At 43.7% G+C, this 16551-nt stretch overlaps 1 protein-coding gene across 4 annotated transcripts in view; it reads right to left on the reverse strand.

The window, feature by feature from the left end:
- Positions 1-3186: 3186 nt before the first annotated feature.
- The window catches only part of DNMBP (dynamin binding protein), a 141269-nt gene continuing 127904 nt past the window's right edge, over positions 3187-16551 (reverse strand). For all 4 annotated transcript variants that reach the window (XM_066601126.1, XM_066601127.1, XM_066601125.1 and 1 more), the window contains 5 exons: positions 15580-15912; positions 11691-11870; positions 11386-11584; positions 10238-10785; positions 3187-6696 (listed from right to left, as the gene is read on the reverse strand). In XM_066601126.1, the coding sequence (XP_066457223.1) occupies positions 6511-6696; positions 10238-10785; positions 11386-11584; positions 11691-11870; positions 15580-15912 (1446 nt within the window). In that variant the 3' untranslated portion in view covers positions 3187-6510. The remainder of the gene's footprint in view (positions 6697-10237; positions 10786-11385; positions 11585-11690; positions 11871-15579; positions 15913-16551) is intronic.

Below are 16551 nucleotides of genomic sequence, written 5' to 3' on the forward strand. Positions count from 1 at the left end.
CGAGGCATGCCTACTGGTTTGGGTTGTGGCAAGTCCGTGAGGCTGATCAGTCAGGATTCCAAAAAACACAGCATAGATCTAGGAGAGGATCATGACCATAGGGCTAACTGGTACAAAGCTTTGTTTCATTTCAGATATGTAATGCATAGCAACATGGTTGTTAAGAAGACTTCAGCAGGAGAAATGTGCAACACACCCTGTTTGTTTCCTAACTGCCCTCCTCCCGGAAACCGGTCAGAGATGACGGCATGGGATCTGGTGTTTTATGGACCCTCCTCCTTTTCAACGGCACCACAATAACATCAATTGCACATTAAACTATGTAAAACAGAACAGAACCCCCTTGCATAGACTACTTATATAAACTCTATACACTACTTCATTGCATTTATGTCTTACTCATTTGCAGAGTCATGGTGTTGGACACTGGAAAGATAATAGAATATGACAGCCCGGAAAACCTCCTGCAAAGCCAAGGACACTTTGCCTCTATGGCCAAAGATGCTGGTATAGAAGGCACCAACAGTACGTCATTCTGAGACCTGGAGGATGTAGGCATGATGACGAGACTCTCTTAAGACTCGCCGAGTACTGACTGCTACAGACTTAAGACAAACTGTGAAGACGTCTAAACTTTGGGAGCAGAAAAAACCTCAGCAGTGGAGGAAATTATTGTTGATTGGACAGAGGATTCTAAACGATGGCGACTAATGATATGTGACGTCATTGAATCCTTAGTAACTGGTGAATAATAGCAATTGTGTGACTGCAACTCGGCCCACGTGACTTCCGCATACGTTCCTGGGTAGTTGGCCATCGCGAAGCAAATCTTTGAAGGTCTTTGTTCTTTAAAGGACACTGAAAATATTGTATGTAGTGCTAACATAAGATTATGGCGTATGATGAACCACATACAGCGGCACGCCGAAGAGGGGAGGGTTTCGAGTTCTTATGGTATGGTGCACAAGTCAACCCTTATATTGTCCATTTGGCTTTGATATAGGAGATCATATAACCCCTTAGCTTGATGCCTTGTAGTTACTTTTTTGTTTGCCTACCGTTTTGTGTATACAGCTCCTATGAAGACCCATATGTTTCCATGGTAATAGACTACAAACATAGGCTCCTGCCAATCTAAATTCAGTAAAAGAGGATGCAGAATCTAAGGGCTGTCCACAAACCGTTACAGAGCCTGCTGCATTCAGGCATCTTTGATACATTTGCTTGCAGGATTCTTGTCTTTTTGGGATATTTGATAATGTGAATATATAATGTGAATATATAAACCGTTGTTGTTGAATACCATCTTACAGCTTAAAGTGGTTGTATGAAATTTAAAAAAAATGTTTTTCTACAAGAAACAGCGCCACTCTTGTTTATGGGCTATGTTTGGTATTACAGCTCAGCACTATTGACTGGAATGCTGCAATACCGGACACAGCCATGGATAAGAGAGGCACTGTTTCTGGAAGTAAGCAATAGTGTATGTTTTTCTAATCTTGCACAACCCCTTTAAGGCTGCAGTCATACTTAGGTGTTGGCTCTGTATCCAAATGGAGGTGGCCATGAGTGTAACTAGAAAAGGCTGGACCTCTTAGCAAAATTTTGAAAGCACCATCCCCCCTTGAATATGAACATTTGTCAGCCTTATGTAAAACTTCAGATGGCAGAATGCCACCACCATACTGATACAGAACAGAGACCACTACAAAAGATCAATATTACCAATAAGAACATTATATGGGGCCAAATAATACCGCCAGACTGTGACCTACACCACAGTGACTGCAAACACCTCTATACAAAGACTAATATTGCTATTATACATTCACCATATAGCATTAAATACCAGCTCTACGCCTGCGTTCTGCAGACTGTGCAAGTGATTACATTACTATTATATTCAGTGATCACAGGCGATGTCCCCTCTGAATGGAGTTTTTCACTCCACCTTTTCTTCATCTGCCCTAGTTTGCCTTGGTCTGCAAAGTTCCGTAGCTCCGCCGGTCTTCCTGCACTCCTCGGCCGCTGACAGATCATCACTTCCTGGTTGCGGTGTTCATAAATCCCGCCTCCAGGAAGTGATGGCTCTGATTGGCCAGCAATCAATGGATTGTCCAGAAATCAATGCAACGCTCGCTGTACCAACAATATGGCTGTGACTGCCTGAGAGCAATAAACTGTAATATATACTGTTAATAAGACTTGTGTAGCAATGTAACGTCTAACGGTGTAATCGTGCTCTAGTGTATATTATATGTACAAATTAAAAAAACCTTTTTTTTTTAAAAACATGGTATTTTTTTCATTTGTATACTGGAATTTATCACTAGAAAGACCCTTTGAAAAGTGTTTTCTACTCTGGACAACTTCTCTAAATACTGTAATAGCAGAATAGAGGAGAGGTATTTAATCAGGACTCTTAGCCAGAGTGAAGAGCAATTCTTCCTTTGGAAAACCTGCAATGTCCATGCATTAAACAGGTAGTTCATTGGAAATGTGTAAGTGTCAATTTCTCCAGTGGAGGTGCAGGGAAACTGAACAGTTGTTCCTGGATTCTTAATAGTTAATAGGGATACACTTAAAATAAAAAGTAAACCAAAGCCTTCAAACTGTATGTTGACTAATGCTAGAAGTCTGACCAATAAAGTTGATGAAGTAGAAGTAATAATGTCGATGAAGTAGAAGTAATAATGTCTGAGGAAAACTATGACATAGTTGGAATAACTGAGACCTTGCTAGATGAAACCTGTGAGTGGGTGGTGAACTTACATGGTTACAGTTTGTTTAGAAGAGATCATAAAAAATGGAAAGGAGGAAGGTTTTTTTTGTAAAGTCTTGTTTAAAGCCCACACTAGGAGAAGATATATGTGAGGGAGATGAACATGTGGAGTCTCTATGAGAAGACTTGGGGACATGGCTAACGCTTGATATCTCCATAGACTGTGAATGGAGCGGTGCTAACGCATGCACACTGCCACTCCATTTATCTAGGCCACTTGGCGGTGTACCATTCAGACCCCTATGATCAACCATTTATCACCCATCCCTCTATAGTTCAGTGACAATGATATTATAGATTATCAGATCTAAAATTAAAGGAATTTTACTGCATTTTTCTATAGCAAAAGAGGAGGTACAATGCAAAAAAGAAAATTGCCAAATATACAAAAGCACACAACGTCATCAAGATATCTGAGGTTTATTGGTTCCATTATAGCATTGCACAATTGGATCAAACTTGATTTTCCTCATTGAACCACAGCTTCTAGAAATGAGCAGGAACCCTCCTCCCATAATGTCTTCCTTCTGTCCAGTTTGCAAAAAAAAAAATACACAACGGTATAAAAAAAATACACAAAATGTATCATACAACGTTTGTTCTAAAACACAAAATTATCAATAAAAAGAACTCTAAAAAGGTGCCTATCTGGAAATGTGCAAAGGCTACATCTGTAAAACACATACAATGAGAAAAAAAATACATAATATCCGCTCTGTATTCTTATTACACTCCCTTCAGTAGTCAGATCTGAATGTTCGTTACTTGCTACAAGTGTCCGGTCTGTGTGATACACATAGTATATAATGCTTAATTTCATAGGAAATCGTATATTCTACAAAAGTCGCTCTCATCCGCCCCCTTCCAGACTGAACGCTGAAAAGGACCAGTCAATGTGTAAAAAAAAAAAAGGTAAAAAAAAACACTAAAGAAAAAACGGAAGAGCCCAGAGAATAGTGGAGCGCTGTGATGTCTGGGAATCTTGGTAGGCAAGGCGGTCTCTATAACCTCCGGGGTGAGATGGTGTCTTTAATCGCAGGACTCTAGAGGGTAACTAACATATAACAACAGAGTCCCATAGGAGGAAATGCTGTGTCTTAAAGGGGTTGTCCTGGGTGAGGCAAACATAGCCGCTTTCTTCCAAAAACAGCACACCCCTGTCTGTAGCAGGTCAGCTCCAATAAAGTGAATGGGGCTCAGATGCAGTACCACACACAACCTGTGGACAGGGGTGGCACTTTTAAACTCCTTTTCAAAATATCTGCTTTTTGTTTTCTCCAGTTATAGCACCACTTTTATCTATGGCTAAGCCTGGAATTGCAGCTCAGCTTCATTCACTTGAATGGGGCTGAGCTGCAATACCGGACATAGCCACAGACAAGACCAGCACTGTTTCTAGGCAAAAGTAGACGTTTTTCATTTCATGGAACCCCTTTAATGAATTTAGCATCAAGCTCTAGTTCACCACAAGTCGATCACAGCCTTAGGGCCCGTTCACACTAGCGTAATACAGTGAATAGAACCCATTGATTTAACCAAGTTTGTTCACAAGTGTATTTTTCATGTATTATGCGCTGCAATAGGCCATTGAAGAGAATGGGCTGGCGTAAATATGCAGTGCGTACTAAAACCCAGGCGAAATACACAGGTGTAATTGAATTTCGGTCGTGTAAATAATATTTGCATGACCAAAACGTGCTTATGCCTGGGTGAATGGGTGAACCCGCCACTTTTGGGACAAAATGCTATCCAGGGACTGGAGGGGTGGGGATATATGACCTGCAGTTTCTCTCTGCTGTCCGTCTGATCTGCTGGTTTTGGGTCCCCTTTTCAGCTGTCCAAGATGGCGGACAAAATCTTCAGACTACCTAACCCCCATAGGGCATTGGTAGTGTTAGACAACCAATGCACCATCCCTGCTTTCTGATTGACTGGTGCCACTCATGTGTTCGGCATTGGCCAATAAGAGCAGTCCACAGTATACATTAATCAAGATAAAAAATGACAGCTTCCACCATGGATAGACGAAAACCAGCACAAGAACTGGCAGATCGGACGGACGGCAGAGAACAAGTGCAGGTCATATACCCCCAATGCCTTCGGTCCTAGTATAGAATTTTTTCCTGAAACCGGAGGGTTGTTGTATATGCTGCATTCAAAGTTGCCATCGACTTCGGGCTGTGGACAAGACAACCATTTATTCCTATGGGCCATGTATTACACATATTGCATCAATTCAGCACATTAGGGATATAAATGATTGAAGTCATTGTCTATGTCCTGTCTAGTAGAGTGTTCAGACACATCATGGAGGATGAGAAAAACATGGCTGCTCTCTTCCTAAAACAGCACCACATCTGTCCAGGGTTATGTCTGGTATTGCAGCTCAGCCCCATTCACTTTAATAAAGCAGAGCTGCCGTATCGGACAACCTGAGGACAGGCATGTTTTTCTAAGCCTGTACTGCCCCTTTAAGAGTGACTCTTCATGGCAACTAGCTTTAAGAATCTCTCTTCAAAAATAAATTTAAAAAAAATCCCAAAAATAGTAATATTGCTTTGCAAACTGCAATCAGCACCACACACTGGAGAGAATGTAACGCTCATCTCCCCGCCGTGCCCAGAAGAGTCATTTTGTGAAGGAAACAGTAAAAGCAGAGATTAGTTTCCCCCAAGAGAAAAAGCATTCTTAAGTAATCGCCATGTAACTAAAATGAAGAAATCTTATCATAAGAGCCGCAACTCGCAAAACGAGTACTCGCAATAGCCAGAGGGGGGCGCATTCTCACCACTCCGATCTACCAACCAATCATAGCACAGCAAACCATCCCTACAATAATGCAATCCTTTATCAGAAGAAGTGTGTTTTGCTTTACTGCTTCTGTAAAGGAGTTTAGAAAGACATGGCTGCTTTTTTCCCCCCAAAACAGTGCCACACCTGTCCACAGGTTGTTTGTGGTATTGCAGCTCAGCCTCATTTACTTCCATGGAGTTGAACTGCAATCAGATACAATCCATGGTCAGTGGTGGCTATGTCAATGGAAGAAGGTAGCCATGTTTTTCTTATCATGGTTTTCCACTCTTACAAAGTAAAAAGTGGGAACGGGTGTGAATACTTTTGCAATACTTCGGTCAGTAAGAGGTTTCATGAACTTTAATTGGCACCCAAAATTCAACCACAGCCCTTAATGACTGGACTATGATAGTTGGTTGTCAATGTTTAAGATCTACACAACTTGGGTCCTCACAGAAGTGTAAAGTGGGCCACAAATCTGTAACAGGACCCCACACCAATCATCTGTCATCTGTAATACTGGTGTTTTATTATATATGTACCAGGGCCCGGGTACAGCTATACTCCCTATAGTCATGCCTATAGATCCCAGCTTGTTACGTGGATCGTCAATGGCTGCCCTCGTTCTCTCCCTTAAAATGGGCAACACCAGGTTAGGCGGCCCGTATTAGATAACTCTACTCACTGCATTGGTACAATGTACCAGCCAAATGCCAAACAAATTGCATTCAATCTACTTCTCTCTTAGTATGGACGTACTAGTGGATACCAAATCCTGCTATATAAAACCACATTCTCAGTAAATAGTGTTCAAGTGATTTCAGCAGCAAAAGTAAAAAAAAAAATTAAAAAAAAGTCATTTCAGAAAAAGGCACAGACGCCGTCCTAATGGTTGGAGAAGAAATCCTGGTACTGGCCATCGAGGGGATTCGATCTCACGTGTACTCTGTCTTTCGGATGTAGCTGGATGGCACGTAGCCCCGCTTTCCTTCCATTTCTGCCAACCACCATTCAGGGTTTCCATTCATGTCTCGAAATTCTAGTATCTTGAGTCTTTGATTGGCTGTAACCGAGAGTTCGTTTGGAGAGCGAGCTTTAAATGAGTAAATCGCAAAATACACCTAAAATGACAAAATACATCATAAGTATTCTGTCACAACACATCGGACATTAATAAAGCAGGAGATAAGTCTAGTTTTTCCCCTTTCTCTTCACTGAAACAGTGCCACCGTCAACTGGCTGCGTCTGGTATTGCAGCTCGGCCACATCTATAGAAATAGGTCTGATCTGCAATACCAGACTCAGCCTGTGGACAAAATGTGGCACTATTTCTGGAAAAAAAACAAAAAACTTTGTTCATGATCCTACAAAACCCCTACAGTGAACCGGTCAATTACTAGTCAGAAAAAGTGAGCCAATAATGCAGGAAGTTACTGTATTACAAAATGCTATCTGGCATTGGTTCTATGTCAGTGCAAAGACCAATTCTACAGGACAGACTGTGCTGCCAAGTGTCTGATAGAAGACTGACTCAGGATCAAGTACCAGTAATATCAATGTGTAAATGTCAAGTGCCAATGATATAGCTGTGACCCCGATGGCAAGAAAAAGTAAGTGAACCCTTTATTGTTACACACATTTCTGCATTGGTTACTAATAAAATGTGGCCTGATTGTTATTTCTGTCACATTTATAAACAATCTAACTAATAAAACCCAAATAATTGTACCGTTCATGTCTCTTACTGAGCATTGAGTTAACCACCACAGTGCAGGGATAAAGTGAATCCTTGAATTTAATAACCTGTAGAGTCCTCTTTAGTAGCAATCACCTCCATTAAATGTTTCCTGTAACTGCAAGTAAGATTTATACAAGGTGGAGAAGAAATTTTGGACCATTTATTCCAACAAAGGTATTTCAGTTCATCAATATTTCTGGGATGCCTTTTGCACAGCCTTCTTCAGGTCAAGCCGCAATAAGGTCAAAGTCAGCACTCTGGGCTTGGCCATTCCAAAACACAAAATCATTTTTATTACCATACCATTCTTTAGTTGATTTACGTGTGTGCTTTGGGTCACTGTCTTGTTGCATCATCCAACAACTCTTCAGCTTGAGATCATGGATGGTGGTCCTTACATTTTACTTTAAGAGGTTTTGATCCACATTGGAATTCATTGTTCTTAATTTCACAAAGGTGTCCAGGGCCCTGAGAGAGAGGAAAGCATCAAACCATGATGCTCCCTCCACCAAGCTTCACAGTTGGATGAGGTTTTGGTGATGGTACATAGCATTGTGCATATAAGCTAAAAAGTTCCTCTTCTGTTTATAGAAAGTCAGAAAAAGATCTGTGCTCAAAGATGGAGTGAACTGAGGACAGGTTCACGTGAAAGTAATGGTGAGGTGTAACACTTACTTGAAAGGAGGGGGGTATGATGTGCAGATGCCCCCTCCTCAGAGTGTCCTCCACACAGTGTAAAGCTATGCTCCAAGGTGCATAGTAATAGTCCAGAAGTTGAAATCAAACGAAACTTTTAATGAGGCAACGCGTTTCGGTGCAAAACAAAGCACCTTTCTCAAGCCATACCTTCTGTTTATAGAACATTTCCCAGAAGCATTATGGAACTTTTAGCTGTTCTTAAAATTGGGACAAGCTATGTTTTTTTTTGACAGCAGTAGCCTCCTTCATTGTGCCCTTCAATGAACACCATTCTTGATCACATGGACATGTAAACAGAGACTTAAGCAATTTATAGTTTTCTGTAGGACGTTTGCTATTCCACTTGAGTTCTCTCTCACTTCTTTCAGGTTTGTCCATTGTGCTCCCGGAGTGATCTTAACAGGATGCCCACTTCTAGAGAGAGTAGAACAGCCCTGAATCTTCTCCATTTGTATGCAATCTAAGCACGGATTGATGTACAACCAAGATCTTTAGCTTTTGTAGCCTTTTCCAGCTTCATACGTCTATAGAACACTCTTCTGAGGTCTTTTAAGAGTTATTTGTTTTGAAACAAAGTACATATTAACCAATCTTTCCTGAGATGACCAGATCTGTTAGTAACCAGGCTTTGTGTGCCTTTATTTAAGTGGGCAAAGCACCGGTGAAATCCATACACTTCAAATCTCATCATTTCAACTGAAACATTTTCCAGTTAAGTACTGGAGAAATTATGAACACAAAAGCTTGTTTACAACCTGCACTGTGGATGATTAGTCAGTGTGCTCAATAAAAGACATGAATGGTAAACGGTCTCTGTTATTAATTGTTCTGTTTGTCTACAATTGCGACTTTGATAACAATCAGACCACATTTTATTACTAATCAATGCAGAAGTCCAAGTCATTCCAAGGCGTTGACCAAGGCCCCCTTGTCCATGGGCGATGGAGCTGGGGAACAAGGGGGAGAACTGACATTTCTCTGCGGTGAACCTATCTGACAGATAGGCTCACCACGGAGAATCGCGGCAATGCTGCTATTTGAGTTCCGCGAGCGGAGAATCACTACGATTCTCTAGTCGAGGACAGGGGGCTAGGCTTTGCATAGCAACACTATGGAAAGTGTGCACTCCGTTACTCGCAGACGGACTATTGCAGCGAGTAACGCAATGCACTATCATCCGTAGACAGGAGCCCTAAAGGTGCATTTACACTGCAAAGATGATCGCTCAAAAGATGGCTTTTGAGCGGTCGATTTGCATAAACTACTACTTTGTACTAATGCCTATTAGTACCGATTAGTAGCGTGTGAGCTGCCGGGAGCTATTTTCAGGGAACGCACCACCAGCTGTTCCCCGATTACATTCCCTTTGTTCTGCTGGCCGGGCTGACAGCTGAGACAATACAATCAGCTGTTGTCAGCTCTTCCCGGGCAGAGCACAGCGTGCGGTCCGTCTTATCAGCTGTTCTGCTGAACGACGGTTTTCAAGCCGAACTGAAGACCGTCGTTCTGCAGAAAACTGAAAGATGGGCACATTTAGATACAATTTTGAGCGGTAATTGTTGTGTCTAAAAGGGCCTTTTTACTAATTCTTGCAATTGTAATGGAGTTATAAATAACCCCGCCTTCTAAATACAACACTTTCACTGCACTAGTGAATAGTGAGGAATGAACTTTTGAAAAGTTTGGGTCGGCCGATTTGCCAAATTTCTGCAAAAAGCTTGGTTTGGTCCGAAATAATTCGAACAGAACCAGAACTTCACCAATCCCCCTGAACTGATGTATAACACGGTTTAAGACCCATAAAAGCCCCGTATAACACTCTTACCTAGGAGTGTATCTAGGTACTTTTAAAGGCAAAGTTAATAAATACGCTGGCAGCAGAAATAAAGGGTATTACGTTTCAGTAAAGCAATGATATATCTGGTACTAATGATAGTACCGTACTACTATGAAATTCTCAATAGCAAGGCAGCCACTTGTAAGAGGGGGTTGCCAAGAGCAACTGCTTGGAAAGCACAGCTGTATGTAAAAAAATATATACTTTTAAGCTTCACAATATTTTTACCATATACTATAAATTGTAACATCTATAAAACCGTATATTCAGACAATACATAATATATGAAATGCGGAGGGAAATAAAGAATATTGATAATTGGTATATTATAATTGATGGTTTCAAGAAAGCTCATCTGGTAGTAAGACAGACATCTAACTAGTCTCACCTGGTTGCCTTCTAAGTCACATCCTTCTGGCTCCAAGTCACTTCCCATTGGTGAAGGAGTCTTCCTTCTATACAGTTTGCGATTCCCATCATTTAACCCTTTGTTTCCATTGTTCTGTAATGTTGAGATACTTTCGTTCTCGTTTTGTTCCCCCCTTCGATTCGAGTCACTCTGTTCGGCACAGTCCGTGGTGATCACGTTCTCCTTTTCCGTAATTCGTGGTAGTGGAGTGGAGTCTGTTTCACTCAACCTTTTTGAGGCCACCTCAGTATCAAAACTAGATTTGGAAGGGACACTGGCATCTATGTGCCCACTGCTTGGTGCAGAAGACTCCACTGAAGGCTTTGAAGTGGAAGCAGCGTTGAAACTCACAGAGCCGATAGTTGCGTTTATGGTTAAAGTGCTGTTACTGTTTTGCCTTGAGAAATTGGGAGAGGAGCCACCATAGCCAGACTCGGTGGAGGAATGACTGCCTATAGACGCATCTGAATGGCTGTGGCGGCTGTTGTATGGCTTCAAGAAGGAGCTGTATACAAAACCTTTTGTCACTGTGGAAGGAAACACAAGGTACTATTAGTAGGTAACTCCTACAAAGTCCAATGTATCCAGCCCAAGAAACTTTATTGAAACTTGCCTCTAGGCAGGTGGAAAAACATAAAAAGCCATACTCCGCTCACCCGATCCCCTGCCGGTTCCATTCCACCAGTGCCCAGTACTCACTTTTCTTCAATGCCTGTTGAAGCAGTTATGACATTCCGACAAAGGGACATACAAAGTGAGACAGTGATTGGCTGCATCTTTTAGACGCCCCTGATGTCGATGACGTTCCCCACTACAGTAGGAGCCCAGGCACCGGCAAAACAGGAGTGTTGGGGATCAGGTGACTTCTCCATATTGCCTCTTATGTTTATTCACCACCATGAGCATGGTTCAAGAATTTGGGGGAGCTGAATAACCTCTTTAAGAGCAATCATACCTAAATCTTTAGGTACTAAGTACGGTTATGCTGTAGAAAAAAAAAACTTGTGGTATTGTAGCATTGAATTCCTTAAATTCAGGGCCAGATTATAGGGCTGGGCATTTCAGTCTTGGGGATCTACCAACACTTGTTCATGCAGCATTAAACAAGGTAAACCAGCATATCTTACCTCCATTGTCTACCAGCCATCGATTTGGACTCCCCATTGGGTCCTGCTGTTTAATGACTCCCACCAGATCTCCCTCCTGCACACAAACATCCAGGTCCTGGGCAGCATTGAAGTTGCGATCAGCCTGGTAAAGTTTTTCAGGTGGGTACCTGGCAAGTAAGAGTGTCCGATGTTCATCCAGCTGTGGGATGTATTTGGCCTGGGAAGGTAAAAGGACTTCATTTAGGAAATAGATACAATATTCATTTGTTGTGCTGCTTTCGTGCACTTGGAGTATTTACGTGTTACAGCTGCACATCACTCACCGGGCTTGGTACAGTCTTTCTAGCAGACTGGCGCTCAATAGTTTTTCTCTCAAAAGGCTTCTTGGCCGGAGGAGGGTTCTCGGGGAAGAAAGTGAAGACCTGGAGCTGTTGTAGAACCTTGCTGTGCTCTTCTTGGAATAATGAAATGAGGTTCCCCTCTCGTCCTCCGATCCCCAACAGCTAAGATGAAGCAAATATTAGTCAATATTCCTAAATACAGACATGAGCAGGAGACTACTGAAGAGTGCTCAAGAGATCCACCCATGCGAAAATGGTGAGCACTGGACATAAAATGCCATATTTCATACCAGCATAGTCAAGTGGCTGCCTATACCCACCCAAGAGGGAAGATACCACCGCTGCCCACAGTGCTGATCATTCAGCCCTGTTGAAGGGGACGTTCTCTATTAGTAGTGGCCATCTGGCCAATTCCTGCAAACATTAAAGACTAAATTGCCAGTTGCCAGGGCTCTGCCCAGATCATTGAACAATGCCTTGGTCCTGCCGAGCTACCTACCCGGTTCTTCTCTGGGGCCCTGTATTATATGACCAGAGTCCAGGGACAGACTGTGTGTGCAGCGAGCTTAAGGAAGTTGTGTGAGAAGGAAGGAGGCAGCATGGAGAGCAGCTGAGGAGGTTGCAGAGGGACTGTGTGTTGGATAAAGTAAAGCAGCCACATCAGAGTAGGGGCCGCCTGTGAGTTGTGTGTTGCCTGAACTATAGCTGTCTCCAGTAAGCAGTGCTGGGAGTGCAACGCTGCAGGAGACCATACTGCAGAACCACAGATACTACAACCAGAGGGACTGCTGCTGATACTACTACAAAAAGAAAACATTTTACAGTTTTTTGGATCTGAGATCGCCAATGGAGTGCGGGAGTCTCCTCAACTATATCACTGTACAGAATCCTCCAGGAGGTTGTAAGTGAGGTTTGGCCTCAGTAAAAACCGAGTGTACACACAAGTACAAAGACTATTGAGAGGAAAGCAGTCCTGCTAATCACATTATATCATTCAGCATACAGTTAACCATTTGCAATCCAATTTTGGATTCAGGGTTTCTTAGGGGGCTTTTTCTTTCTGTCATTAGATAATGGTGCCATCTGCTGGCTAGAGTCAGTACTGCGGTATGTGACATGCTGGAGAGGCCCCCGACAACAGAGCAGCCAGTAACCTACAGTAAGAATACCCTGCCGGACGTCTTCCGACATCGGAGCTGTACAGCATTCAATAAGAATGTCTTTAGACGTCAGACAGTGGATTGGAAAGGGTTAAGGCCCATTTAGACACAATGATTATCGCTCAAAAGATGTCTTTTAAGCGACTTTTGAACGATAATCCTTGTGTCCATTTACATCGCAAGGTGATCGCTCAAACGTTGAGCGATCACCTTGCACTCCCAGCGGGGGATACAGAAGACAAGCGGGGCCGCTTGTCTTCTGTATCCAGCTGCTCCCCGCTGGGAGCGCCCGGCTGTAATACAGCCAAGTGCTCCCAGCGGAGGATGCAGAGGACAAGCGGGGAGCCGCTTATTCTCTGCAGCCAGCTGTTCCCCGCTGAGAGCGCCCAGCTGTCAAACAGCCGAGCGTCCCCAGTGGAGGATGCAGAAGACAAGCAGGGTGGCCCCGCTCGTCTTCTGCATCCAGCTGTTTTCTGCATGGAGCGCCCGGCTGTTATACAGCCGAGCACTCCGTGCGGGGTATGGAGAACACAGCTGGACCGCTCTGTTCTCCATACCCAGCCTGTCATCGGGGAGCTGGATACAGCTGAAACAATAGTATCAGCTGTATCCCGCTGTGATTTCCTGATAAGGCTCATCGTCGTCTTTCAAATGATGAGTGATGGCTTAACGAAAACTGCATGATGTAAGTGCAGTTACACACAACGATTATAGCTCAAAAGAAGGCTTTTGAGTGAATTTTTAGCAATAATCGTTGTGTCTAAATGGGCCTTTAGGGAAAAAGACTGAGACTTCTCTTAACAATTAAGAGACTTTTCTTTGGGAATCTTTAGCAGCTTCATATTCTTTGCTTAAGGACTATCTTCCAGATGAACTGTGTGTGGTCAGTCACCATTAGTTGGGTTAACACGTGGTGTTTATATGTTTACCATTTATTCCTTGGTTGAAGTGAAGGGCAAATACTGTGGTTACAAGTAGTTAAACCACTGAATAGAACAGTGGTGGCGAACCTCTGGCATGCGTGCCAGAGGTGGCACACAGAACTCTTCCTGCTGGCATGCATCGCCGTCGGCCTCTCACCACATTAGTGAATCACACTGTGATGTCAGTGTGCAGCAGGGATCCTCCTCCCCCCTCTCCTGACGTCTCCTACTTGGTTCCGCAAGAGCAGGGAAGGAGGCATCCGGCAGCACACTGACATTACTGTGCACCTGCGATCAGCGCTGCTAGCGGCACCCCGGGCAGAGGAGCAGCGGGCTTTCACGAGGAGGAGTGGGTAAGTATGTGGGTCTCAGGGGGAGGGAATGGGGGGCCCCTGTCAGGTGTCATTATTACACTGGGGCAGCTGTGGTATGTCACTATTACACTGGGGCAGTTGTGGGAGGTCACTATTACACTGGGGCAGTTGTGGGAGGTCACTGTTACTTCTGGGGGCCGCTGTGGGGTGTCGCTATAACACTTGGAGCCGCTGTGAGGTGTCACTATTACTACTGAGGGGCTGCTGTGGGGTGTCACTATGATACTGGGGGCTGCTGTGGGGTGTCACTATGATACTGGGGGCTGCTGTGGGGTGTCACTATGATACTGGGGGCCACTATGGGGTGTCACTATGATACTGGGGGCCGCTGTTGGGGAGTCACTATTGCCACTAGGGGGTGTCACTATTACCGCTGACGGGGGGGGGGTCACTATTACAGCTGGGGCCGCTGAGGGGGGTCACTACTATTGCTGGGGCCACTAGGGGGGGTCTTTATTACCGCCGCGGTATGTTTACATGTGGCGGAAATGGGCAGGGCTGTTTCAAAATAGACTTCTTTTGGATGCGGAAATGCTGCAGTATTTTCCACAGAAATTTCCGCTGAGGACATTCTGCAGTATTTCCGCGTCCAAAAAGCAGTCAAAATCTGCACGCTGTCTATTTTAAAGCGGTCTTGTGCTTTTAAGACAGACAGGGGTAAAATCCTACGTTGTGATAAGCCCTGCCCCCTGACATGTTGGCACTTTGCGATAAATAAGTGCGTTTTGGGTTGAAGTTTGGGCACTCGGTCTCTAAAAGGTTTGCCGTCACTGGAATAGAACATGCCACAAAAGATGACACCATAAGTCCACTAAGTTTACGCAAGGAATGGGAAAGAACATAACTGAAGGGGAAAGGGTGAGGGAAACACAAATTCTATAAATTTCCATAAGCGTCAATGTTATTTTGTTTTAAGACATCTCCAGGCATGTGATGTATAAGATCTAGGTTTATAGCATTAAAGGGAACCTGTCATGTCCCTACAGCACCGTAAACTAAGGGGACATGATAATAGGAATCTGCGTGATGTATTTTTTACCCACCAGCTCCTGTGATCCAGCGCCATCACCTCCTGAAGATTGTGCAGCACTGAAAAATCTGACTCTTTTCAGAGTCCCAAGCGCGCACTTGTTCCATAGACTTGTATAGGAGTGCGTGTGCACGGGGCTTTGAAAAAGAGTCCGATTTTCCAGCCCCCCTGCTGTGCAATCTTCGGAGGGTGACAGTGCTGAATCGCGTGAGCAGGTGCGTATAAAGAATACATCACCTGACTCCCTGTCAGATACCCCATCAGCACCGTAACTTACGTTTACGTAACGGTTTCCCTTTAAACAGGGGTAACTTGGGGCATTGATGGTCTGCAGTCTACGAATAAGATACAGTCAAGGATATTACAGAAGGCAATCAGACTTACTGATAGAAGCGGTTTTAGTTCCTCCAAGGCGAGTTTCACAAAGTCACAGTGGGCATTGGCGTAGCCACGGACGCAGCTCGCAAATAACTCCTTGGCGTAATTGTGAAATTTGGGCAGCTCGTCCAGGAGTTGAGCGTTCAGAGCTTCATAGTTGTTTCTGGCCGACTGTAGCTCCTCCAGAGTCTTCTTGTCCTTCAGTTTCTCTGCTCGCTCTGTGCAGTTGTGATAGTCCAAGAGCTTGTCGAACCGTTTCTGCACCAACTTATGAGGTCCAGCAAACATGGTAAGGAGCTGATTCAAAGGCGAGATCACCAGCTTCTCTGTTCTTTCTTTCTGCAAGACAAAAATACAAAAAAACCAAGATCAAAATAAATCTCTCACATACTAACCCTTCAACGTTTCTTAATGGGCTTGTCTTGTTCTGCGCCCTCATCTATTAGCTAAAGTGGAGAGCTCCTAGCAAAGATCGCTCCTCTCTGTGTTTATGTGTAACATTGACAGCCATTTGATTCAATGATAACCATGTAATGCTTTATCTGTCCTGCGGAGGCACTGCAGGGAAATTGAAAACTTGCTCACACCTGATCTATGGAGTTCCCAGCAAGTCGAAACGAATTTAACAAACTGGGATTGTAAAAAGTGGACACCCCCTTTAAGGGATATCTCTATTTTGTATGAGAAACTACTAAAAAAATGAATCATTGTAACATGTCTCCAAGAGAAGGATCTCGAAGCTCATGGGCTCATGGAATAAACCCACTACTGGTGTCCAACCACAACAGGTGACAACTTGTAATTCGCACTAAATCAGTGGCAACACACCCAGTGGCTCTCTAGTTGTGGCAAAACTACAATTTTGAGGCCCTGCCATTTAAAGCTAAATTCAGAATTCTGCGATGCATTCTGGGAGCTTGGGTGGAGCGAAGCCATTTGCCACATATCTAATGTAAAGGTAGACTGCTCTCTTTTTCC

The sequence above is a fragment of the Eleutherodactylus coqui genome, chromosome 4 (assembly GCF_035609145.1).
Source record: "Eleutherodactylus coqui strain aEleCoq1 chromosome 4, aEleCoq1.hap1, whole genome shotgun sequence".
Lineage (NCBI taxonomy): Eukaryota > Metazoa > Chordata > Amphibia > Anura > Eleutherodactylidae > Eleutherodactylus > Eleutherodactylus coqui.